Genomic DNA, 27,177 nt, shown 5'->3' on the forward strand with positions numbered 1-27,177 from the left:
GTTGTCGAGGGTTGCTGGGGTGACGTGGCATGAAGGGCCAGAAGGGCCTACTCCGTACTGTATCGCTAAATAAATCTACATCTATTCGGGGACCCCCAAGAATTGCTTTCCAGTTATAGACAACACGCCTTTCCAACAGAATTTTCCCCTTCCTATGCCCCTCTCTCTCTCCCAGTCTGATCCTCCTTCAGTCTTCCTGTCATCCCATATTTGACCCCATTCCCACCCCTTTCCCCTTTTCGCCCCCTCCCCTTCCAATCCTTCTCCAGTCCTCCCATTTTTTGACCCTTTTCCTGCCTCCCACACTGCTCCCTCAGATGCCCATCACTCATCTTCATTAAAGTGTAAAGGTTAGCTTTATTTGTCACTGTCGCATATACATTGAAACATCGAAACATACAATAAAATGTGTCAACAAGGATGCGCTGGGGCAGCCTGCCAGTCGCCATGCTTCATTCCATTCACCCACTACATATACTGTATATTCTGTGCTCCACCCACCCCTTCCCTGTCAGGTTCTGGTCCCATTTGCCATTTACCTCTCCCTTAATGGTCCCTTTAGTTATCATAGTCCTGCATCGGTAGCCCTTTGTGTTTCTGCTTATCTCCCTCCAGCAGTCGTCTCTACTTCCATTCTTACCTTCCCCCATCTCTTACTTACTGGCATCTTGTTTCCCATGTTCCTTTTAAACTTACCATGTTTGCTGAAAAACGTATTATGCTGTGTAGCATTGAAAAAGCAAAAGATTAAAAGTATGATAAGGTATTAATAAAATAACATCTGGATGTTCAGAACATCTGCCGATCTGTCACCACTGAAATACTCAGCATACTGAATTAACAGCATTTTACTGTAATCTAACATGGAGACACAAGCTACTGCAAATGCTGGGATCTAGAGCAACAATAAATCTGCTGGAAGAATTCAACAGATCAAGCAGACTGTGGGAGGAAAGGAATAGTCAATATTTTGCATCAAAACCCTGCATCAGGACCTGAATGTTGACAATTCTTTTCCTCCCACAGATGCTGCTTGATCTGCTGAGTTCCTCCAGCTGACTGCTTGTTGCTCCTGTGCCACTATATTTCCCTGAGCCTCTCTATTGTTCTGTGAACATGGTGGGCAAGTTATGCTGATGCTGGAATATATGGTGACACTTGTGGGCAGCACCCAGCACATCATTTGGTGGTGTTGATAGTTAACACAAACGACGCATTTCACTGCAGGGTGTGATAAATAAGTGAACCTGAATCTGATTTATGAAATCTGTGAGTTTAATTTTAGAACTTGTGACACAGCTGCCCTGTACTTCCTGTAACTGATATATTTTGAATAATGTAAATCAAATATAGGTTACAAAACTTTTGTGCAAGTGAGTAAAGTATCAATCCTTGGAGAGGAATAAGCAGTTCACGTTTCAGGCCGAGACGCTTCATCAGATTGAAAAAGCAGAAGTCATCTTATAGGAGAGGCCAATGGACCATGGAAAAAGGGTGGGTAGAGAGGAACCAGAGGAAGGTGATGGGCAAGTGAGGAGGAGAGAAGGGGTAAGAGGAAAGTGGATAGATGAGGGAGGGGAGATGAAGCTGGGAAGTGACAGGTGGAATTGGTACAGGGCTGAAGAAAATGGAATCTAATAGGAGAGGATAGCAGACCATGAAACAAAGGAGATAGTGTCATTCATTAAAGAAATCAATGTTCATGCCATCAGGTTGGAGGCTACCCAGATGGAACCTTGTAAGGAATTTGTATGTTCTCCCTGTGACCCCGTGGGTTTCTTCAGGTGCTCCAGTTTCCTCTCAAAGTCTAAAGATGTACCGGTTAGTAGATTGATTGGTTATTGTAAATTGTCCCATGATTAGGCTAGGATTAAATTGGGGGACTGCTAGGCGGTGTGGTTTGAAAGGCCAGGAGGGCCTATTTCACACAATATCGCAATAATAAATAAATAAATAATTCTCTAACTTGCATTAATTTCCCTCCCTTCTTTCCTTTTCCATTCTTCATTCTGATTACCAACTTACCCCTTCTTCTCACCTACCCATCATCTCTCTATAGTTCACCTCCTTCTTCCCTTACTTCCACTGTCCATATGGTCCCCTGTCCTTCCCTTCTTCTTCAGTTCATTACCTCTTCCACCTATCCTTTCCCAGCTATTTACTTCAACCCACCCACCTTCCCCCTCATCTAGTCTCACCTATCACCTACCAGCTTGTAGTCAAGTCAAGTCACTTTTTATTGTCATTTCAACCATAGCTGCTGGTACAGTACACAGTAAAAACGAGATGTTTTTCAGGACCATGGTGCTACATGAAACAATACAAAAACTACACTGAACTATGTAAAAACAACACAGAAAATACACTAGACTACAGACCTATCCAAGACTGCATAAAGTGCACAAAACAATGCAGGCATTACAATAAATAATAAACAAGACAATAGGCACAGTAGAGGCCAGTAAGTTGGTGTCAGTCCAGACTCTGGGTATTGAGGAGTCTGATGGCTTAGGGGAAGAAACCATTACATAGTCTGGTCGTGAGAGCCCGAATGCTTCGGTGCCTTTTCCCAGATGGCAGGAGGGAGAAGAGTTTGTATGAGGGGTGCATGGGGTCCTTCACAATGCTGTTTCCTTTGCGGATGCAGCATGTAGTGTAAATGTCTGTAATGGCGGGAAGAGAGACCCCGATGATCCTCTCAGCTGACCTCACTATCTGCTGCAGGGTCTTGCGATCTGAGATGGTGCAATTTCCGAACCAGGCAGTGATGCTCTCAATACAACCCCTGTAGAATGTGATAAGGATGGGGGAGGGGGGTGGGAGATGGACTTTCCTCAGCCTTCGCAGAAAGTAGAAACTCTGCTGGGCTTTCTTTACTATGGAGCTGGTGTTGAGGGACCAGGTGAGATTCTCCGCCAGGTGAACACCAAGAAATTTGGTGCTCTTAACAATCTCTACCAAGGAGCTGTCGATGTTCAGCGGGGAGTGGTTGCTCCGTGCCCTCCTGAAGTCAACAACCATCTCTTTTGTTTTGTCCACATTCAGAGACTGGTTGTTGGCTCTGCACCAGTCCATTAGCTGCTGCACCTCCTCTCTGTAAGCTGACTCGTCGTTCTTGCTGATGAGACCCACCACGGTGGTGTCATCGGCGAACTTGATGATATGGTTCGAGCTGTGTGTTGCAGCACAGTCGTGGGTCAGCAGAGTGAACAGCAGTGGACTGAGCACACAACCCTGGGGGGCCCCCGTGCTCAGGGTAATGGTGTTGGAGATGCTGCTCCCGATCTGGACTGACTGAGATCTCCCAGTCAGGAAGTCTAGGATCCAGTTGTAGTGGGAGGTGTTCAGGCCCAATAGGCTCAGCTTTCCAATCAGGTGCTGAGGAATGATTGTGTTGAATGCTGAACTGAAGTCTATGAACAGCATCCGAACGTATGTGTCTTTTTTGTCCAGGTGGGTTAGGGCCAGGTGGAGGGTGGTAGCAATGGCGTCATCTGTTGAACGGTTGGGACGATACGCGAACTGCAGGGGGTCCAGTGAGGGGGGCCAGCAGGGTCTTGATATGCCTCATGACGAGCCTCTTGAAACACTTCATGATGATGGATGTGAGTGCAACGGGATGGTAGTCATTTAGGCAGGACACTGAAGACTTCTTTGGCACGGGGATGATGGTGGCGGCCTTGAAGCACATTGGAATGGTGGCGCTGCTCAGGGAGATGTTGAAGGTGTCAGTGAGAACATCTGCTAGCTGGTCTGCACATCCTCTGAGCACTCTACCAGGGATGTTGTCTGGTCCAGCAGCCTTCCGTGGGTTGACCCTGCATAGAGTTTTCCTCACATCGGCCACGGTGAGCCACAGCACCTGGTCATTGGGAGGAGGGGTGGTCTTCCTCGCCACCATGTCATTTTCCGCCTTGAAACGAGCGTAGACTTTATTCAGCACATCTGGGAGGGAGGCATCACCCACACAGTCAGGTGATGTTGTCCTGAGGTTGGTGATGTCCTGAATGCCCTTCCACATGCGCCGTGTGTCGCCACTGTCCTGGAAGTGACTGTGGATTCGCTTTGCCCCTCTGATGGCTCGGGACAGTTTGGCCCTTGCTGTTGTTAGGGCTGCCTTGTCGCCTGCTCTGAAGGCGGAGTCGTGGGACCTCAGCAGCGCACGCACCTCCGCGGTCATCCATGGCTTCTGGTTGGCACGTATAGTGATGGTCTTGGACAGAGTAACATCATCAATGCACTTGCTGATGTAGCTGGTCACTGATGCTGTGTACTCCTCTCAGTTGGTAGAGTCACCATCGGTTGCAGCCTCCCTGAACATGTGCCAGTCAGTGTGCTCAAAGCAGTCTTGAAGAGCAGAGATGGCTCCTGCTGGCCAGGTTTTCACCTGCTTCTGAACTGGTCTGGAGCGCCTGGCGAGCAGTCTGTATGCTGGAATTAGCATAACAGAGATGTGGTCTGAGTATCCGAGGTGGGGGCGGGGCTCTACCCGATACGCGTCGGGGATGTTTGTATAAACAAGGTCCGATGTGTTCTCCCCCCTCGTTGCAAAGTCCACATACTGATGGAATTTGGGGAGCACTGACTTAAGGTTCGCGCAGTTAAAATCTCCGGCGAAAATGAACAGTCCATCAGGGCGTGCGTTCTGCAGTTTGCTAATAGCCCCGTACAGTTCACAGAGCGCCTCCTTAGCATTAGCGCTGGGGGGAATGTAGACACCGAATATAAGGACAGAGGTGAATTTCCGTGGCAAATAAAGTGGTCTGCATCTAACAGCCACAAACTCCACGAGCGATGAACAGTAAATAGAGACCAGCAGAGTTCTTGCACCATTCCACGTTGATGTAAATACACACACCACCAGCGTGAGCCTTACCGCAGAGTTACGTCTCTGTCAGCCCGAAACAAAGCGAGCCCGTCTAGCCCAAAACATTGAATGTTTATTTCTCTCCATAGATGCTGTCTGACCTGAGTTTCTCCAGCACTTTGTGTATGTTGCTCAAGATTTCCAGCATCTGCAGAATGTCTTGTGTTTAACCTTCAATCCTGACCCTCAACGTATGGAAACCTCATATTTTCTGCAGCTGTAGGAAATACATAGTGCAAGTACTGAAGAATGACTTATGTATTTAACCTAATGAAAGCACTTATGCTGTTGGTTTAGTCCATGTTGGTGACAAGAGTTCCTGTTGGTGACTCTTCCCTCGGGATGGGCATGAGAAGAAAGTAAACACTGCCACTTAATGGCAGGAGGAAGTATTGCTGGCTGTATCATTGCTGGTGCAACCATTCGTTAATACACTTTAAAAAAAAGTTAAAATGAAACTTGCAGAAGTCACATGCAGAGTTTTCAGATTTAATGCACGATTATTTTGACAGTAATTTAAAATGAATCTTGGACACATGCCCAAGACCATTGTTTGCCCTTAAGGCCTGAGATAATTCTGTTCATATTGAGGGGAACAGTAAGTCAGGGGGATGTGGATCTTAAGTATTCAGTAGGTTTTATTTTACTCACATTGGCCTATTTACAGTATTTTAGAAATAAAGCAGGAACATGAATAAACAGGAAGGAAAACCTGAAACATCAACTCTTTATTCCTTTCCATTGATGTTGCCTGACCTGCTGAGTTCCTCCAGCATTTTACACATTTCTCTAGATTTCCATAATTTGTAGAATCTCTTGTGTTCAATAAAAGGAACAGAAAATGGTGAAAAAACTCAACAGCTCAATTAGTATTTGTGGAAAGAGAATCTGTAATATTACAGGATGAAGAACCTTCATCAAGACTGAGAAGGAGAGAATGCAAGATAGTTTTGTTAGCAGAGGAAATGGGAGAGGACAATGGGTGGAACAGTGACAATATCTTTGATAGAATAAAATGATGTAACCATAGATGTTGTGATGTTGCCCTTCAGCCCATGATGTTGTGCCAACCTTTTAACCTACCGTACTCTAAAATCAATCTAACCCTTCCCTCCTACATAGCTTTCGATTTTTCCATCATCCGAGTGTGTAACTAAATCTTTTTTAAATGTTCTTAATGTATCAACATGGGCAATTAAGCCTTTGTGTCTATATAATGTATGAAGTCTAGGTAAAATACAGTCTGACTTATTCGAATGTGCCAAAGTATTAAAGTAAGACCACTGTTGCATCCTGTCACCATTGTATTCACCCACAATCCTCCCTCGCCTTCTCTGCTACCTAGGGCAACTTATTTGCTCTCCTTCTCCTTTCTATTGAAATGTCTTTGGTCTGAAAAGTTAACTGTCAGACCCGCTAAGTGTTTCCAGAATTTTCTGTTTTTATTTCAGGGAAGGATTTATCCTATGAACAACTCCCTTTAACCCCATTGTATACTTAAGAAATAGGTTTTTTATTTACTTTGAAATTTTGAATTTCTTACCTGTGAGCAATTTTGTGTGTGACCTGTTTGGGTTTCTCTAATAAACCCAACTTGAGATCGTTGAGACTGTCATAGCATTATGGGATGGTGGGGGGGAATTAGTGAGTACATCTAGTATTTTCACTCCAAACCACCATCAGAAGTGATGATTACAAAATACTGGAGGAACTCAGCAGGTCAGGCAAAGTCTATGGAGAACAATGAAGAGTCAACATTCGGTCCAGGACTCATCATCTGGACTGGAACTGAAGGGGGGGAGAATCGAGTATAAGAAGGTGGGGAGAGGGGAATGAGTAGCAAAGACCAAGAGCTGGAGCAGTGAAAGAGGGACAAAGAGCAGATTTAAACCTCTTCAGGGTAGGCATATCTCAAAGTGACTTCTGATGCACCATCAATAACTCTCAGAGACATGAGGTGAGATATAGGCTTTTATTGGCTGGAAGAAAGAACAAGCAGCAATTGACCACCACACTACATCCTGGAGACTGAGGCCGAGGCTGTGTCTCCAATCGCCTTTATACCGGGGTCCGTGGGAGGAGCCACAGGAGCAGTCAGCAGGGGGGCGTGTCCAGACAGGTATATGTAGTTCACCACAACTTCACAGTGTAGCAGCATATCATAAACACAAAAAATTCTACAGATGCTGGAAATCCAGAGTAACACACAGAAAATGCTGGAAGAACTTAGCAGGACAGGCAGTATCTCTGGAGAAGAATAAACAGTTAACATTTTGGGCTGAGACCCTTCATCAGGACTGCAAATGGGGTGGGGGGGGGGGAGGTTTGGAGAAGCCTGTTTATTCCTTTCCATAGATGCTGCCTGAACTGCTGAGTTCCTCCCACTTTTTGTGTGTTACTCTGGCAGAAAGGCAGGATATGCTTAGAGAGGATAGATTACCTAGAGCAGATGCAATAAATCCATAGATAGAGAGGGAAGTAAGAGGAGAAAATGCAGTGTCCCCAACCATAATCTTCCAAATATTCAACGGTGATATCTTAGAACTGGAAAATTTCGGATGGTTTTAGCATGGAATTCTTCAAAGTATTTGGTCCAAAATTGTCACCTCTGCTCTTACGAATGTTGAATCACTCCAGGACAGCTTCCAGATTGCCACCTACTTTATATAAAGCCAATGTTTCTCTGATTCCACAACTAGGCCGTGATCCCGAGGTGGTTTCATCATATCGCCCCATTTCGCTGCTGCCCATTGAAACCAAATTCTCGGTAAAGTCCTGGCTAATAGGTTAAAAGGATACATTTGTTCTGTTATTCATCCAGATCAAACTGGCTTTATGCCAGGTAGACATATGCATTTTAATTTGCATCGTCTTTTCAATATTTTATATACAAAAGCATGCAGAAGAGGCTGTAGTCATTTCATTAGATGTGCAACGTGCGTTTGACCAAGTGGAATGGCCATATATGATGTTTGCACTTAAGAAATTTGGATTTGGAGCATCCTTCATTAAATGGATTAAGATAATTTATTCACACCCATCTGCTTCAATTATCACGAATCAGAATATTTCCTCCCCTTTTGCAATTCATCGTGGGACTCGTCAAGGCTTTCTCTGTTTTAGTTTGCAGTTATCATTGAGCCTTTGGCTGTTAGCATCAGACAGGACCCTTTGATATCTCCCATTGATATGCATGGACATAAACATCACCTTTCATTATACGCTGACGATGTCCTTTTATATATCTCCAGCCCACAAACATCAATACCCGCCCTTCTGACTCTAATTAATAATTTTGGTAGTTTCTCAGGTTTCTCTATTAATTGGGATAAGAGTGAACTAATGCCAGTCACTGCGGTGGTTAATACAGCGTATGTACAGTCTATTCCCTTTAAAATAACTTATGATAATTTTTCCTATCTTGTTGTGTCTATTACAAAAAACTCAGATGACCTTTTGCAAGTGAATTGGCAAAACAAAGTTGAGCAGGTTAAATGCAATATTGACTTTTGGAAAACACTTCCAATTTCTTTGGTGGGGAGGGTTAACACAATCAAGATGATTGTACTGCCACGATTTCTTCATCTTTTCCAGTCAATTCCATGTTTTATTCCTCTACCATATTTTAAGCAATTGGATTCAATTATTATACCCTTAATTTGGAATTATAAAGACGTTAGAATTACTAAAAAACACTTGTCAAAGCCCAAGAAAGCAGAAGGTTTTGCCCAACCGGACGTTAAAGTGTATTACTGGGCTGCCCACCCATCCATTCTTGCATGGTGGATAAAAGGCCCACCCTCTACCTCAGACTCGTGCCCAGCATGGTTACTCATAGACCGAGTGCTTTGTAAGAAGACTTCCTTACCAGCTCTCCTTAATAGCCCCACTGCAGTTAATAAATCACACTTTAGTAACCGCTTTGTGGTTGGCAGCACTATAAGAATTTGGAAGCAGATTCAACTACACATTAAGGCCCCAAAAACTTATATTGACACTCCGATTTGTGACAATCATTCCTTTTTGCCTGGCCTGAATGATTCTGTTTTTTCCACCTGGAAACAGAGTGGTATCTGTTGTGTAGGTGACCTATATATTAATGGAAACTTTGCCTCATTTGCGCAGTTACAAGCAGTTTACAATATCCCTGCATCTAGTTTTTTTAGATATTTACAAATTCGAGATTATGTTAGAAAATATATACCTAACTTCGAGGTTTTAGACAAACATGAGTCCCTGGAGGCAATAAATAAATTTGGTCCTGTTACTCATAGTGCCGTAACCTATTTTTATCAGATACTATATAATGGAGCTCGAGTGAATACTGCAGGTCTTAAACAGGCATGGGTGGATGAATTGGGTATAGAACTGACAGAGGAGGTCTGGGATGAGTGTTTAAAGAGTAGACATGATTGTTCGGTCAACGTTAGACACAGACTCATACAGTTTAAAACAATACATAGACTTCATTATTCCAAAGAAAAGTTGCACAGCTTCTACCCTGATGTTTCACCAGCTTGTAATAGATGTAAATCTGAGAACAGTAACTTGTCACATTCATTCTGGTCATGTTGGTCATACTGGAAAAGTGTTTTTCACTGTTTCTCTGAGGGTTATGGGAAGTGGACCTGCTCATAGCCATCCTTGGAGCAACAAGCTCCCTATCTTCAGACATAAGTATGAAAAAATGGCTGTATTGTTTGGAAAGGTGATTGCTAAGAAGTTAATCCTGCAAATGTGGAAAATGGACTCTGTGCCTATGTACGATCTGTGGCTGAGAGAACTGGCAAATACTTTACATATGGAGAGACTGAGACTATGTAATGAGGACAGAGGAGACATCTTTGAAAGGATATGGGGCCCTGTATTGGACTTTATTACGGGGTGAGGACTGAGGTTTTTTGGTGCGGTGCACCTCTGCTGTGTATGTTTACTTTTGCTTTTATATTTTTCTCCCTTTTGCTGCTCAATATTTAATTTGATTTTGTTAAGGTCGTGGTTTTTGTGGATGTGCTGTATTTTTTTTGTTTGTTGAAAAAAAGATAATAAAAAATGTAAAAATAAATAAATAATTTTTTTTAAAAACAAGAAGAAAAAGAACTGGAAAATTTCAAATGTTCCAACCTTGTTTAAAAGAACAGTGTAAAGGTAGCAACTAGAGATCAATTAGTTTTACTTTGTGTGGAGAAAATTTCAGGAACATTCAGCAGTAGTAATTATTTTGATGTATGTGGATTGATACTAGAATACCAGCATTGATTTGTTAAAGAGAGTTAAATTTGTAGAATATTTTGATGAAGTGGCAGAGAGGGTTGATGAGGGTAATATAGGATTTGAGCATTTGATAAACAGTTGCACAATGGGCTTGTCATCAAGATTGAAGCCCATAGAGTAACTGTAGATAGAGTAGAATGGATAAAAAATTAACTATGTAACTGGAAATTGTTGCATATTGGTCTGAAGAGGGAGAGTAGTAAATCCCTAAATGCCAGTACTTGGACTTGGTTGGACAGTGCACGGTTTCCAATTTGGAGATGGCATGGAACTTAGAATCATAGATGTACAAAAATTTACATTTTTGTGGGAAGATTCGTGGGGGGGGGGCAATAGTAAGCTGGAGTGTACATTTCCAAATGAGAACAAGTGAAGGGAGATCTGGGATGTAAGTGCAGAGTTCATTAAATGCAGAAGGATGGGTTGTGAAAATTGTTAAAAAAGCATACAAAATCCTGAAGGCAAAGGTTAAGTTGTTACTACAGGCAGCCTCAGATGAAGGTTGCCAGCACCAAGCCAGATCCCAGAGGTGATAGCAGTCTGATGGTTTCACTTTGTTGTTGGAATGTATTAAATATTATTTCCTTCCTTTGCTCATTTGCTAATGTGATATCTCCAAGTGAGCGTCAAAGCTAAGAGAAGAACTTGTTAGGAGCACAGTTTGAGGGGGATGTTGTCTCACTCATCCATCACTTTTCTGAGAACTTAATCAATGTGTTGTGTTGATCCAATCATCACCTCCATACTATTAACACAAATTTTCATCTAAATATAACAGAAAATTGAGATTTAAAACACTTGATCTCAATGAGTGAGCACATGTGATTTACCCAACTTGATCAATGGTTCCTGAATATGTGGGAGGCAGAGACCAGAGTTCAAAGTTGTAGTGGAATTGCAAATTGAAAGCAAAATTATGCCAGATAAATAAAATAAAACCAAGAAATGTTGGGAATAATTAGCAGGTCAGTCAGCAACAGTGGAGAGAGAAACAGGAGTTAATGATTCAGGTTCATAAATTGTACCATTTATGTGACTTTCTCCACAATTGTCATCTGACTTGAACGGGACACCCAGATGGTATGTTGCCTTCCAGGTGCCAGGGTCAGGGATGTCTAAGGTCGCATCCACAACATTTTGAAGAGAGGGGGAGCAGCCAGAAGTCTTGGTATATATTGGTACCAATGACATAGGAAGGAAAGCAATGAGGTCCTGAAAAGAGAATTTAGAGGGCCAGGTAGAAAGCTGAGAACCAGGACCTCCCAGGTAGTAATTTCTGGATTGCTGCCTGTGCCACACGCCAGTGAGGATAGAAACAGGATGACTTGGCAGATAAATGCATGGCTGAGAAGCTGGTGCAGGGGCAGGGCTTCAGGTTCTTGGATAATTGAGATCTCTTCTGGGGGAGGTATGACCTGTTCAAAAGTGACAGGTTGCACCTGAACCTGAGGGGGACCAATATTCTCACAGGCAGGTTTGTTAGAGCTGTTGGGGAGGGTTTAGACTCAGGAAGGACAGATGGTAAAAAAGTAAAGATAGCATGCGGTCAGATTGTCAGGAAGGACAGGCAGGTGATGGGACTCAGTTGCAGCCAACAGGCTGAGTATCAAATCATTACAGATGCAGAATACTCAAGGTGTTTTATCTAAATGCATGTAATATAAGAAATAAGGTGGATGATCTTGTTGTAATATTACAGATTGCCAGCTATGATGTTGTAGCCATCACTGAATTGTGGCTGAAGGATTATTGTAGTTGGGAGTTGAATGTCCAAGGTTACACATTATATCAGAGGGATAGAAAGGTAGGCAGAGGGGGTGGCGTGGCTCTGCTGGCATCAAATCAGTAGAAAGATGTGACATAGGATCAGAAAATGTTGAATCCTTGTGGGTTGAGTGAAGAACTCAAGGACGTTGATGGCAGTTACTCCCAACAGTGGCTGAGAGGTGGACCTCAGGTTACAACAGGAAATAGAAAAGGCGAGTCAAAAGGGCAATGTTATGGTAATCGTGGGAGATGTTAACATGCAGGTCGATTGGGAAAATCAGGTTGGCAATGGATCTCAAGAGAATGAGTTTGTTGAATGCCTAAGAGATGGCTTTTTAGAGCAGTTTGTTGTTGAGCCTACTAGGGGATCAGCTATACTGGATTGGGTGTTACATAATGAACTGGAGGCGATTAGGGAGCCTAAGGTAACCCGTAGGAACCAGTGATCACAATATGATTGTGTTCAACTTGAGATTTGAAAGGGAGAAAGTAAAGTCTGATGTAGCAGTATTTCAGTGGAGTAAGGGAAATTACAGGGGTATGAGAGAGGAGTTGGGCAAAGTAAATTGGAAGTTGCTGCTGGCAGGGATGTCAGCAGAACAGCAATGGTGTGCATTTCTGGGAAAAATGAGGAAGGTGCGGGACATGAGTACAGTATTCCAAAAATGAAGAAATACTCAAATGGTAAAATAGTGCAACCATGGCTGACAAGGGAAGTCAAAGCTATTGTAAAAATGAAAGAAAGGGCATACAAAAAAGCAAAAATTAGTGTGAAGATAAAGGATTGGGAAGTTTTTAAAAACCTACAGAGATCAACTAAAAAAAAATCATTAGAAGGGAAACGATGAAATATGAAAGCAAGCTAGCAAATAATATCAAAATGGATAGTAAAAGTTTTTTCAAGAATGTTAAAATTAATTAAAAGAGAAATGAGAGTAGATATAGGACAGCTAGAAAATGAGGCATGAGATATAATAACTGAGGACAAGGAGATGCCTGGTGAACTAAATGAGTATTTTGCATCAGTCTTCACTGTGGAAGACACTAGCAGTATGCCTAGTGTGTGAAGGAAGAGAAATGGGTGCAGTTACTATTACAAGAGAGAAGGTGCTCAAAAAGCTGAAAAACCTGAAGGTACATAAGTCACCCAGACCAAAGGAACTGCACCCTAGAGTGCTGAAAGAGGTAGTGTTAGAGATGGTGATGGCATTAGAAATGATCTTTTCATAATCATTAGACTCTGGCAGAGGACTGGAAAACTGCAAATGTTACTCCACTCTTTAAGAAAAGAGGAAGGCTGCAGAAAGGAAATTATAGTCCAGATAGCCTGGCCTCAGTGGTTGGGAAGATGTTGGAGTCAATTGTTAAGGATGAGGTGATGGAGTACTTGGTGACAAGGGACAAGATAGTACAAAGACAGCTTGGTCTCCTTCAGGGAAAATCCTGCCTGACAAACCTGTTGGAATACTTTGAGGAGATTACAAGTAGGATAGATAAAGGGGATGCAGTGGATGTTGTATATTTGGACTTTCAGAAGGTCTTTGATAAGGTGCCTCATATGAAGTTGCTTACCAAGTTAAAAGCTCATGGTGTTACAAGAAAGTTACTAAGATGGTTACAGCATCGGCTGATTAATAGGAGGCAGTGAGTGGGAATAAAAGGATCCTTTTCTAGTTGGCTGCCGGTGACTAGCGGTGTTCCGCAGGGGTCGGTGTTGGGAATGCTTCTTTTTATGCTGTATATCAATGATTTAGATGATGGAATAGATGGCTTTGTTGCCAAGTTTGCACATGATATGAAGATTGGTGGAAGGGCAGGTGGTGTTGAGGAAACAGGTAGGATGCAGAACAACTTAAACAGATTAGGAGAATAAGCAAGAAAGTGGCAAATGAAATATAATGCTGGAAAATGCATGGTCATGCACTTTGGTAGTAGAAATAATGTGCAGACTATTTTCTAAACAAGGAGAAAATACAGCAATCTGAGATGCAGAGGGACGGGAGTCCTTGTGCAGAACACTCTGAAGGCTAACTTGCAGGTTGAGTCAGTAGTGAGGAAGGCAAATGTCATGTTGGCATTCATTTCAAAAGGTCTAGAATACAAGAGCAAGGATGTGATGCTGAGGCTTTATAAGGCACTGGTGAGGCCTCACCTTGAGTATTGTGAACAGTTTTGGGACCCTCATCTTAGAAGAGATGTGCTGGCATTGGAGAGGATCCAGAGGAAGTTCACAAGGATGATTCCAGGAATGAAAGGGTTATCATACGAGGAACATTTGATGACTCTGGGTCTGTACTCACTGGAACTCAGAAGGATGAGGAGGGATCTCATTGAAACCTTTCAAGTGTGGAAAGGCCTAGACAGAGTAGATGTGGAAAGGATGTTTCCCATGGTGGGAGAGTCTAGGACAAGAGGGCACAGCCTCAGGATAGAGGGGCACCCTTTCAAAACAGTGATGCGGAGAAATTTCTTTAGCCAGAGGGTGGTGAATTTGTGAAATTTGTTGCCGCATGCAGCTGTGGAGGCCAGGTTCATAAGAAATAATATTAAATCATTAGAAAGTGATGACATAGTATTGGAAGGTGTAGAGTCTCTATGGGTTGAGCTAAGAAATGGCAAGGGTAAAAGGACCCTAATGGCAGTTGTATACTGGCCTCCAAACAGCAACCAGGATGTGGATTACAAATTACAGCAGAAGATAGAAAAGGCATGTCAGAAGGTCAATGACATGATAATCATTGGGGATTTTAACATGAAAGTGGATTGGGAAAATCAGGCAGTACTCTCAAGAGAGAGTATTTGTAGAATGTCTAAGGGATGGCTTTTTAGAACAGCTTGTTGTTGAGCCCACTAAGGGATCGGCTGTGCTAAATTGGGTGTTGTGCAATGATCCAGAGGTGATAAAGAGAGATTAAAGTTAAGGAACCCTTAGGGAACAGTGATCACAATATGATCAAGTTCACTTTGAAATTTGAGAAGGAGAAACTAAATCCCAATGTGTCGGTATTTCAGGGGAATAAAGGAAATTACAATGGCATGAGAGGGGAACTGGCCAAAGTTGACTGGAAAGGGACACTATCAGGAAGGACAGCAGAGCAGCAATGGCTGGAGTTTCTGCAAGAAAATAGTAATTGATAGAGAGACTAGAGTATTGTATAGGTAAATAGTCATTGATAGAATGACTAGAGTATAGTCCAGGAAAATAGTAACTGATACAAAAACGAGAATATAGTTCAGGAAAATAGTCATTGATAGAATGACTAGAGTATGATTGAAGAACCCACTGCGTATAAGGAACAGGTGTAAGGATCCATCGTATGCAAAAGTACCTGGATGAACACTTCAAGAGCTGTAACCTATCGAGCATGTAGAACTGGGAGTGAACTAAATACTTCACTTTACAACTGGGATATAAACCAAGTTCTCTCCATCTGTGCTGTACCTCTTATGAGTGGGAGTGAAATTAACACTGCAGTTAATGTCAAAGTGAATTTATGATGAAAGTATGCATATGTCACCATATTCTACCTTGAGATTCATTTTTTGCAGAGATTCACAGGAAGATAAATATATACAATAGTATATCTGGAAAAACTATACATAAATAAAGACTGAAAAACAATGTGAAAAAGAAAACAAATTGTGCAAATAAAAAATACTGAGAACATTTTGCATCTAGTGATCACAGTGCCATTAGTTTCAAATTAAATACATGTATGCATAAAAAGGTCTGTCCGAAAAGGCCAATTTTGATGGTATCAGAAAGGATCTGGCAAATATGGATTGAGACAGGTGGTTTTCTGACAAAAATGTACTTGGTAAGTTGGAGATATTTAAAAGTGAAATTTTGAGAGTACAGAACTTGTATGTGCCTGTCAGAATAAAAGGTAAAGATAACAATGTAGGGAACCTTGGTTTTCAAGAGACATTGAGACCCTAGTTAAGTAAAAAAGGTGCATAGCAGGTATAGGCAAGTAGGAACAAATAAGGAGCTTATAGAGTATAAGAAATGCAAGAGAACACATAAGAAAGAAATCAAGATGGCTAAAGGAAGCAATGAGGTTGTCCTAGCAGACAAGGTGAAGGAGAATCCTCAGGGATTCTATAAACATGTTACGGGCAAAAGAATTACAAGGGACAAAATTGGTCCCCTGGAAGATCAAAATGGTAATCCATGCGTGGAGCCAAAACATGAAGAGGAAGATCTTAAATGATTTTTCTGCATCTGTAATATTCAGGAAATGGACATAAAAGTGGCATCAACTTCATGGACCCTATACAGATTACAGAGGAAGAGGTGGTGTTTGCTGTATTGAGGCAAATTAGGGTGGATACATCCCCAGGTGCTGACAAGGTGTTCCAAGGTGACCCATGGGAAGCAAGTGCAGGAATTGCCAGGGCCCAAGCAGAGATATTTAAAGCATCCTTAGCGATAGGTGAGGTACAGAGGATGGGAGGATAGCCAATGTTGTTCCACTGTTTAAGAAAGGTTCCAAAAATAAAACAGGAAATTATAGACAGGTGAGCATGACATCAGTAGTAGGAAAATTATTGGAAAATATTCTAAGGGACTGGATATATGAGTATTTGGATAGCTGTGGACTGATTAAGGACAGTCAACATGGCTTCATGTGTGGTAGGTCATGTCTAACCAAACTTATAGTTTTTCAAGGTAGTTACCAGGAAAGTTGATGAAGGCAAGGCAATAGATGTTGTCTATATGGACTTTAGTAGGCCATTTGACAAGGACCCACATAGGAGGTTGGTCAAGAAGGTTCAGTCACTAAGCATTCAAGATGAGATAGTAAATTGGATTAGACATTGGCTTTGTGGGAGAAACCAGAGAGTGGTAGTAGATGGCTACTCTCTGACTGGAGGCCTGTGACTAATGTAGTGCTGCAGGGATTCAATGCTGGGTCCTTTGTTGTTTGTCATCTATATCAACAATCTGGATGATAATGTGGTTAACTGCATCAGCAGATTTGCAGATGACACAAAGATTGTGGGTGTCGTGGACAGTGAGGAAGGCCATCATGGCTTGCAATAGGATCATGGCTTGCAGTAAATTGGCTCTGAATTGAGGTGAGTGATTTTATCCACTCTGGTTCAGGAGCCTGAAGATTGTAGGATAATAATTGTTCCTGAACCTGGTGGTGTGGGACCTAAGGCTCCTGTAACTCCTTCCCGACAGCAGTAGCGAGAAGAGAGCATGGTCTAGATGGTTGGGATCCTTGATGATGGATGCTGCTTTCTTGTGGCGGCATACCCTGTAAATATGTTCGGTGGTAGGTAGGGCCTTGCCTCTGATAGTCTTGGCTGTTTCCACCATTTTCTATGGACTTCAGAGATTGTTGTTACCAATTTGATGTTCATAGCCTATTCTTAATGAAAACTGGTTTTGCACAAAATATAGTATTAACCAACACGTTATAGTTAAATAAAGTGCAATAGAAAATTGGTACAATCTGATTACTAAAATATAAACTGCTAGAACTCAGCAGGTCAAGCAGCATATTTGGAGGCAAAGAGAGGGTCATCATCTCAGGTTCAGACCCTGTCAGGACTGGGAGGGTAGAAGGTAGAGTACCAGTACAGAGAGGTGAGGAGGTTATATAGAGGCTGATAGTTGAGAGATAGTTGATTAGGCAGATGGAACCAAGTGAAGGAGGAAGTAGTTGTTGGCTTCCCATGAAAACCAGGTGACTGCTTAAATATAGAAAATGTTGGCTGTGCAGATCAGACCAGCCTGCAGAAACTGGGTAATTTAGCATTCACCCTCACTTCTAGCATTGTATAATTCTATAAAGCTGCTATTTATTCCATTGTAATAATAAAATTAACAATGCAGTATTGATAAATAACTGTTGACCATTTATAGACTAATGTATTGAAATTCTGATCTGAACTTTAATAAGTGTGCAAATTAAATTGACTGTCTTGGATTTTTCTCTCTCATTCTCTTACTCCATCATTACTCTCCTTTCTCTTCAGATGTTTTGGGTATGTATATATGACCATAACACATGTCCCATACCATTTTCCTTTGCCTTAGCTGCGTATGTATATGCGTGTCCCTCTAGTTGCTTGTAACTAATTGAACCAAGGGTTCCAACAAGTTCCAACAATTCCAGTGATGGGCTGACCTGGAATCTTTGTTCAAATCAGTGCCAGGCTGCCACTTGTTGATATGTCACCTGGAATGTGAGTGAGAAAACAAAAACAAGAAACAAAATTGGCATGCATGCACTGCTTACACTTAGTAGAGATTTCTGGATTACAAAGATAGTATCAGCACAGGCGGGGGCTTCTGTAGACATGTAGATGTATTCAAACTACCAGCCAGACATTATTGTCATCAAAAACTATCAAGAAATAGTAGCCAGGTATTTGCCCTTTTTTAATCAACATATATTTGTTTCTTGTTAGCCCATATCATGTATTAAGCCTCTCTTCTTAATCACAAGAGATTCTGCAGATATGGAAATCCAGGGAAACATACACAAAATATCAGGTGATTCAGCAGGTCAGGCAGCATCTATGAAGGGGAATAAACAGTCAACGTTTTGGGCCAAGACCCTTCATCAATTCTAGTTGCTCTGATAATTCCATTTGCTGTAAGAAGTACAGTGAACACACACCCTTGTGTGTTGCTCTCGATTTCCAGCATCTGCAGAATCCATTCTAATGTTTGACTGGAAACGTTCAAAGTTGCCATTGAACATTTATCTTTCCTAATATGCAGTGCACTGTGTTCTCAGAAACACTCCATACACCTCGCATTTCCCTCAACTCTAAACAGCAAAAGCCCAAGTTGTTCAGTTGTTGCTGAGACAACTCTTTAAAGTTCAAAGTGATTTTTTTTATCAAAGTATGTATACGTCACCATATACTACACTGAGATTCATTTTCTTGCAGGCATTCACAGTAGAACAAAGAAATACAATAGAATCAATGAAAAAGTACAAAGACTAACAAACAACCAATGTGCTAAAGAAGACAAACAATGCAAATGCTAAAAATAATAAATGAGTTAATGAATAAATAATGCTCAGAACACACATTTTCTGTAGTATTTATTGTAGAAGTTGTAGTATTTATTGTAGAAGTTGTAGTATTGCTTATACCAGCAGTTTTACTTTCGGTGGCCATTTTATTAGGTACACCTGCTTGTTAAAGCAAATATCTAATCAGCCAATCATGTGGTAGCAACTCAATGCATAAAAGCATGCATTCATGGTCAAGGTGTTCAGTTGTTGTTCAGGCCAGACATCCGAATGGGGAAGGAATGTGATCTAAGTTACCTCGATCTTAGAATGATTGTTGGTGTCAGACGAGGTAGTTTGAGTATCTCAGAAACTGCCGATCTCCTGGGATTTTCATGTACAACAGTCTCCAGAGTTTACAGAGAATGAAGCAGAAACAAAAACCATCCAGTGAGCGGCGGTTCTGTGAGAAAAAGTGCCTTGCCAATGAAAGAGGTCAGAAGAGAAGGGCCAGATTGGTTCAAGCTGACAGGAAGGTGACAGTAACTCAAATAACCACACGTTATAACAGTGTGCAGAAGAGCATCTCTGAACATGTCAAATTTTGAAGTGGATGAGCTACAGCAGCAGAAGACCGTGAACGTGCAATCAGTGGCCAGGAGGTACCTAATAAAGTGGCCACTGAGTGACTTTCCTAGTCAGGATGGTACGAGGTTTGAAGAGAATTTTGTACGTGTCCCCTTGAATCTGCTATCCTCAGGTAGCAGAGTTATCCAGCATTTTATGTGATGCTCTCACATTGTCTTCTCCTGAACAATAATGATTCTATCCTGTAATATGCAGGGACCCTTCATATCCAGATATTCACACAGCATTGATTTGACACAACAGATAGTGAAGTAGCTTCATGTCATTAATTTGTTTGCCATTATTACAAGCCCATGGGAGAGCTGGTGCACCATTCCAACATCAATTATCTATCCAGCCCCAGTTAGGATTTGGTGAGGTTCAATCTGAGTTCAAACCAACTTTCTGAATCATTTGTCTGTAGTTTTATTGCTCTGTCATGGATGCATGTACAGTAGTTGCATTGCTACCAGTGTAAACTACCTGCACCAAAATATGCAGAAATATTTGCAGAGTGATCCATAGACATTAAGTTAGGACTGCACTGCACTGCATACAGTATTGCATATCTTGGCAGCGTTACGCAGTGCTCACATATTTGGCAATGTGCTGTTAACTAGGATACAAAGAATAAGCTGTAAGCTATCAAGTTAGTACACTGCTGTCTAGCATGCATGCAGAAAATCCAGTTTGCAGATAATGCCTACTAATCCTTACAAATATATATCACTGTTTCACATGTAGAGAATGCATTAATACTTTGCATGTGGAAATTGCATTGCATTCTGAAATGTAGGAAATGCATTACCATCAGGCATGCAGTAAATGCCATGTGAGGAATGCATTATTTTAAAGCATGCAGATGTTTATGCAGGAAATGCTGCACACTCTAGCATGCAAAGTATGTGCTACTGAACAGTTTACAGAAGCATTTGAAAACATCCCAAACAGTGGAGCTAAATTTAGGTACAGACTCATGGCTATGAGATGTCACAGTCAGATCTGAAATTATGTCAAAAGAACAGTTAAACTCAGAAAAAAAAGAAAGGTTTGGATTCTGAAAATCAAAACAGGTACTGTAAACATGTTTAATGTTCTTTCTTCTTCTTTTGATGAATTTCTTCTGCTGACATGTTTAGTGCTTCACTTTAGAAACTGTGCCTCAAATATTCTTATGGTTCAGGAAACGTAACATGAAACGTAAATGCTGAATAATAAATAATTAATGACAGTAATAAAGATGAGAATGTCTGCCAAACACCCCTTCTACAGTAAGCCTGGTGCTTTTAGGCTGGTTCTCCTCTGAATAACTGGATAATTCTGGAATCGCAAGAGACTGTACATGCTGGAATCTGGAGCATCACACCAGATGCTGAAGGAACTTAGCAAATCAGGCAGCATCTATGGAGGAAAATAAACAGACAGTGGTTTGGATCAAGACTCTTCATCTGTACAGATGAGGCCAGCTCCTGTAGATTTGTATGTGTTGCAGTTCAATGACTAGAAGTCCAGTCAGATCCATTTAGTTCACCTGCTGCCATTCGGCCCATCAAGTCTACTTCACCATTCAATCATGGCTGAATTTTTTCAACCCCATTGCCTCACCTTCTCCCCATAACCTTTCACCCTTTTAACAGTCAGAAACCTCTCAATTTCTGCATTGAATATACCCAATGGCTTTGCCTGTACCACCCTCTGCAGCAATAAATTCCACAGATTCACCACCTCTGGCTGAAGAAGTTCTTTGACATTTCTAAAGGAATGTCCCTTTATTTGATGCTATGCCCTGAGGTCTTAGACCATCTTACTAATGGAAACATGTCCACTCTCTCCAAGACTTTCAGTATTCAGTAGATAGCAGTGAGATCCCACCTTCATCCTTCTTATCTGTGGAAATAGCATCCCAATTTGCCGACAGGAATCAATTCAAAATAATCCTTGCAACCAACAGAACACTTCCTAGAAATAAGGAAGCCGGGATGAAAAAACAGTTTTTAATAAATCTTCTAAACATTGTTTAAGTTAGATTGGAACATACCATTAAGGTTCAATCAGTAGTACAATAAATAAATATTTTTAAATCAAAAAATAATTTTAAAATCCATCATTTTCTAATATATTTTTATCAGAGGAATTCACAATCCACTTGCATTCAGTTTATTTTTTGGCTGAGCAGTAATCGTAACTTTGTATTGGATCTCAATGAAATCTAAAATGGAAAGCTTATGCTCCTCACGTAAAACGGATGGATCGGCTGCCTCATGTGTTGGGATACTTATTTTCTTGGAAACGTAATATTGATTTAACGTAGCAATATCTTGTGTGTGGAGAGCACAAGATTCCATTTTGAGGTCTATTCAAGCCCCATTCTCCTGTCTTCAACCCGTACTCTTTGACACCCTTACTAATCAAGAACCTATCAGCCTCCACTTTAAATGTACCTCATGACTTGTCCTCCACAGCCATCTGTAGCAATGAATACCACAGATTCACCACCTCTGGCTAAAGAAATTCCTCCTCATTCTGTTCTAAAGGGATGTCCCTCTATTCTAAGGCTGAGCCCTCTGGGTCTTCCACTATAATAAGCATCCTCCCCACGTCTCCTCTGTCTAGGTCTTTCAAGATTTAAATGATGAAGGAACTCAGCAGGTCAGGCAGCATCTATGGAAATTAATAAACAGTCTATATTTTGGGCCAAGACCCTTCTTCAGGAATCAATATTCCGTAGGTTTCAATGAGGTCCCCTTCATTCCTCTAAACTCCAGTGAGTACAAACCCAGAGCCATCAAACACTCTCATGCAATAACCCTTTCATTCCAGAGATTATTCTCATAAACCTTCTCTGAATCCTCTACAATGCCAGGAGTACTAATCTACACCTAAAACATGGATTATTCAACAGCACAGCAAGTCAGAAGACTTTCCTCAATTCTGCAGCAAAGTCTGTAAGCCCAATGGCTTGGCCTCCACAGATGGGAGAAATAGAAATTTCCACATTAAATGCCACAAATACAGAAAGGTGAAGTCTTAGTGAAGAATTGGCAGAAGTGCTGTATGTTTTACAGTTATTGCCACCTTGAGATCCTGCTGGAAAATCCACCTAAACTGCTTTTGATTGAGCCAAATATATCCAGAGATATCTGCTGAAGGGTATAGACCTGGGTAGCTTTTCAATAACTTAAGTTCAGTGGCCCCATGCTCACCCTGTGCATTATAAAGAAGATAAGGCCTTCACATCTCTCACTGTCAGATAGTTTACAACATATGTTGAAGAGAACAAGCGCCCATGCGCTGCAGTCCAGAGTGAATCATAGACTTTAGGCAAGTAAAGACAGACAGACATACTTTATTGATCCCGAGGGAAATTGGGTTTCGTTACAGCCGCACCAACCAAGAATAGTGAAGAAATATAGCAATATAAAACCATAAATAATTAAATAATAATAAGTTAATCATGCCAAGTGGAAATAAGTCCAGGACCAGCCTATTGGCTCAGGGTGTCTGACACTCCAAGGGAGGAGTTGTAAAGTTTGATGGCCACAGGCAGGAATGACTTCCTATGACGCTCAGTGTTACATCTCGGTGGAATGAGTCTCTGGCTGAATGTACTCCTGTGCCTAAGTAAAGTGAATTACAAAGAAATCAAAGCTCAGTGTGTCCTGCATATTATAAATTAAAGTGGTGGCTTGTGCAGGTCACTTGTGGCTTCAACAAAGGAACTGGTTATACAATTGCGGAAAAGATCTGACTGAATTTCTGTGCAGAAGCCTGACCCAGTTTGATGGGCCAAATGGCAGGATCTTGTCCTGTGATGAATCTTTGATTCTACATTACAAGATTTAATGTTGTTAGCAATGTGAACATTTATTATCCATCTGAACTTATCGTTAAGAAGGTGCTAGAGAACTCCCTTCTTGAACACAGCAAGCTACACAATGAAGCCACGTCCACCATTGAGCTGAATAGTGATGTCCAACTTTTAGATGCAACATCAACAAATGTATAGCAATCTATTTCAAACTCAGAAATATATAAGAAGGGCACCTTAAATGTGGTACTGGGTTATTAATTTAACTAATGTAATACAGAAAGCATTGAATAACTTTAGGCAAGGTTTCAAGGGAGAGGAAAAATGGGTTGACAAAAGAAAGTCTTTGAACTCCAGGTTTCTTTTTGCCTCTGTACTGGATGTTGAATCGTGTCATGTTTACAAAAAGCAAAGCATTCCAATACAGAATATTGCCATCTCCCTCTCTCTCTCTCTCTCTCTCTCTCTCTCTCCCTCTCCCTCCCTCCCTCTCTCCCTCCCTCCCTCTCTCTCTCCTCTCTCTCTCTCTCGTGAGAGAGCATAGGAGATCTTATTTCCTAACAAAGAACCTCTACTAGAACTCAACAGACCTTCAAGTAACTTGGGAGCCCCAATAAAAGAGCATTGTTATTGTTACAATACACAAGAAAGAATGAACCATTGCTAACATTGAGCCAAGAAGATTATTGGAGGGCTGCCTGCTGTATTTGATCTTGTTTTGGCACTTTTGGTGAAATGATAAAAGTGGTAATTTGGTAAAAGTGCCTTTTCTTTATGATTCTTTCCTTTTAGCTGAAGTACAAAGTGAGATTGAGCGCATCTTTGAATTGGCCAGGACCCTCCAATTGGTTGCTCTTGATGCAGATACCATCAACCATCCAGCCCAACTTAACAAAACTTCTCTGGCCCCAATTATAGTCTACATAAAAATTGCTTCACCCAAGGTAAGAGACCTCAAAAATGTTTCTATATTTCACCCCATTGAGTTTTTGCACCTCCAATATCTTTCCTGTCACCCATCAGCCCCAAATGACCCACTATTCTTAACCTGATTGTTCTAACCACTGCGTGGAGAACTGACAAGTAATGCATACTTACCTGTTTCTATCAGAAATGGTACACTTGTCTCCTTGAAAGCTTTCAGAAAAAAAGTGACATCTGGGAAACATGGAACATTGGAACACTACATCATGGTAAAGGCCCTTTGGCCCATAATGTTGTGCTGACCTTCTAATCTTCCCTAAAATCAATCTAAAACTTCCCTCCTACATGGCACTCCATTTTTTTATCATCCATGTGCCTGTCTAAGAGTATCCAAATGTATCTAGGGATATTTATACCCCATATTTAGGGGCATAATGCCCCTAATGTATCTGGCTCTGCACCACCCCTGGAAGGGTATTCCACACACCCACGAGCCTCTGTGTAAAGAACTTTTCTCCAATCACCTTAAAATTATGTCCCCTAGTATTATCAAATTCTGCTCTGGAGAAACGTCTTTGGATAGCCACTCAATCTATGCCTCTTATCAAATTATACTTCTCTATCAAGTCACCTCTCATCCTCCTTTGCTCCAGAGAGTAAAGCCCTAGTTTCCTCAACCTCTCCTCATAAGACATGCTCTCCAATCGAGGCAGCATCCTGGTAAATCTCTTCTGCACCCTCTCTAAAGCTTCCACATCCTTCCTATAATGTGGTGACCAGAACTGAACACAGCACTCCAAGTGTGGTCTAACCAGGGTTACCTCACAGCTCTTGAGCTCGATATAGTAATTTACCATCCTCCCTGAAAATGCCAGGACACAGTGCCAGCTTATATGTTCTCTTCCTTTAGCAGTTTCAAACAGGGTAGGAAAGGATTCTACTCCCAATAGGGGAACTTTTCCCAGGAAATGTTAATGAATACAGAATCAATTGGCTTTTGGGTCAGGCACTTTAAACTCCCCCTACCCTCTTCAATGGATGTAAGAAATTCCATGGCACTATTTAAGATTCAATTAACTTTATTTGTCACATGTACATTGAGACATCGAAACACACAGTGAAGTGCATAGTTTTACCAGCAACCAACACAATCCAAAGGTGCAGCCTATAAGTGACACCATGCTTCTAGCGCCAACATAGCATGCCAATGACTTACTAATCCTTAGCATAACTACATCTTTGGAATGTGGGAGGAAACCAAAGAACCCAGAAGAAATGCACACAGTCATGGGAAGAACATGCAGCCTCCTTACAGACAGCACTGGAATAGAACCCCAATCTTCCAATCACTGGCACTGTAAAGCATTATGCTAATCACTACTACCAATGACCCTGGTGTCAGTGTTCATCTCTCAATCAGTATCACTAACACTGGTAAAGTTGATCTTTATTGCATTGCTGTTTGTGGGATCTTACTCTGCATAGATTGGCTGCTGTGCTTGCCTCATTACAACAGTGTTTGCTTATCAAACGCATGTCTGATGTGCAATCACTGCTGTAATCAGGTGTTCTGAAAGGAGTATGAGGTGCTATATGAACGCACCCATTTCCTTTTGACTTAACCTGTTCTGCAGGTTTTGAAGTGGGCAGGTGTCCTCAGCCTTGAGAAGTCGGGTAGTGAAAGGAGACCAGGGCACCTTCAAGGTGAAGTTCCTTATAAATACAGCACTGCTTGTGTGCTATGTGTGAGGAGATGTTCACCCCCCCCCCCCCCACACACACACACACAAACTCACTCGCATGCACAGACACACACAACCATGCACACACATGCACATAAATACATATGTACAAACACCTACACACAAACGTGCACGTGTATTCTCTCTCTCTCTCTCTCTCTCTCTCTCTCTCTCTCTCTCTCTCTCTCTCTCTCTCTCTCTCTCTCAATTAATTACACTCCTCTCCAACACTGTCTTCAATCAACCTTACTGCAAGAAAGGGGGAGGGGGGGTTCTCATTGAAACCGAATGAATATTGAAAGGCTTGGATAGAGTGGATGTGCAGAGGATGTTTCTAATAGTGGGCAAGTCTAGGATCTGGGGGCACAAGCTCAGAATAGTAGGTCGTCCCTTTAGAACAGAGATGAGGAGGAATTTATTTTGCCAGAGTGTGGTGAATCTATGGAATTCATTGCTACAGATGGCTGTGGAGGCCAAGTCATTGGGTATATTTAATGCAGAGGTTGATAGTTTGTTGATTAGTAAGGGTGTCAAAGGTTACAGGCGGAGAATGAGGTTGACAGGGAAAATAAATCAGCCATGATAGAATGGCAGAGCTGTCTCAATGGGCAGAATTCTTACGTGTTATGGTCTTACTGCTCAGTGTTTTCATGTTAGAGTATGTATAGAGGCTCTTTCCAATCTGAAACTGTCTCTCCACAGTCCCATCAACCCAGAAATCAATAACGACAATTAATATTGAGAGGTTGCTGTGTATCAGCAAATCATACTGAGAGATAGGGTTAGTGCATGTCAACCAGTTGTTGGATTCTGATGTTTTTCATCTAAGGATCACTCAGAAGTCAGGAAAGAGGCACAATATTTTTTGCTTTGTGATTGTTTTATTAAGCTCTAACAGAACAAAGAAAATTGAAAAACGGACACTGATAGAGGTTTTGTAAGTGAAGGGAAAGAGAAGCAAAAGGAGGTATGCCTTGTGGTCAGCTCTTTTTCTGTCCTATAGATAAGAAACTTTCCATTCAAATTTGCAGAAAGAGTTAACCAATCAGATAGTCCCTATTTAAATAACACAATACCAAGAGAAGTTTCCAGAATCAAACAAATGTAACCATTTGGGGACATACGAAACAATTGCATATACATGTTGTGACCAGCAGGAAACATACTAAACAGTTATAAAAAAAT

General features: G+C 41.5%; 1 protein-coding gene across 3 annotated transcripts in view; it reads left to right on the top strand.

The window, feature by feature from the left end:
* Positions 1-27,177, top strand: part of cacnb1 (calcium channel, voltage-dependent, beta 1 subunit) — a 464,251-nt gene that overhangs the window by 417,237 nt on the left and 19,837 nt on the right. For all 3 annotated transcript variants that reach the window (XM_073071735.1, XM_073071736.1, XM_073071738.1), the window contains exon 11: positions 24,119-24,270. In XM_073071735.1, coding sequence (XP_072927836.1) covers positions 24,119-24,270 — 152 coding nt within the window. The remainder of the gene's footprint in view (positions 1-24,118; positions 24,271-27,177) is intronic.

This window comes from Hemitrygon akajei, chromosome 18 (genome assembly GCF_048418815.1).
Source record: "Hemitrygon akajei chromosome 18, sHemAka1.3, whole genome shotgun sequence".
NCBI lineage: Eukaryota > Metazoa > Chordata > Chondrichthyes > Myliobatiformes > Dasyatidae > Hemitrygon > Hemitrygon akajei.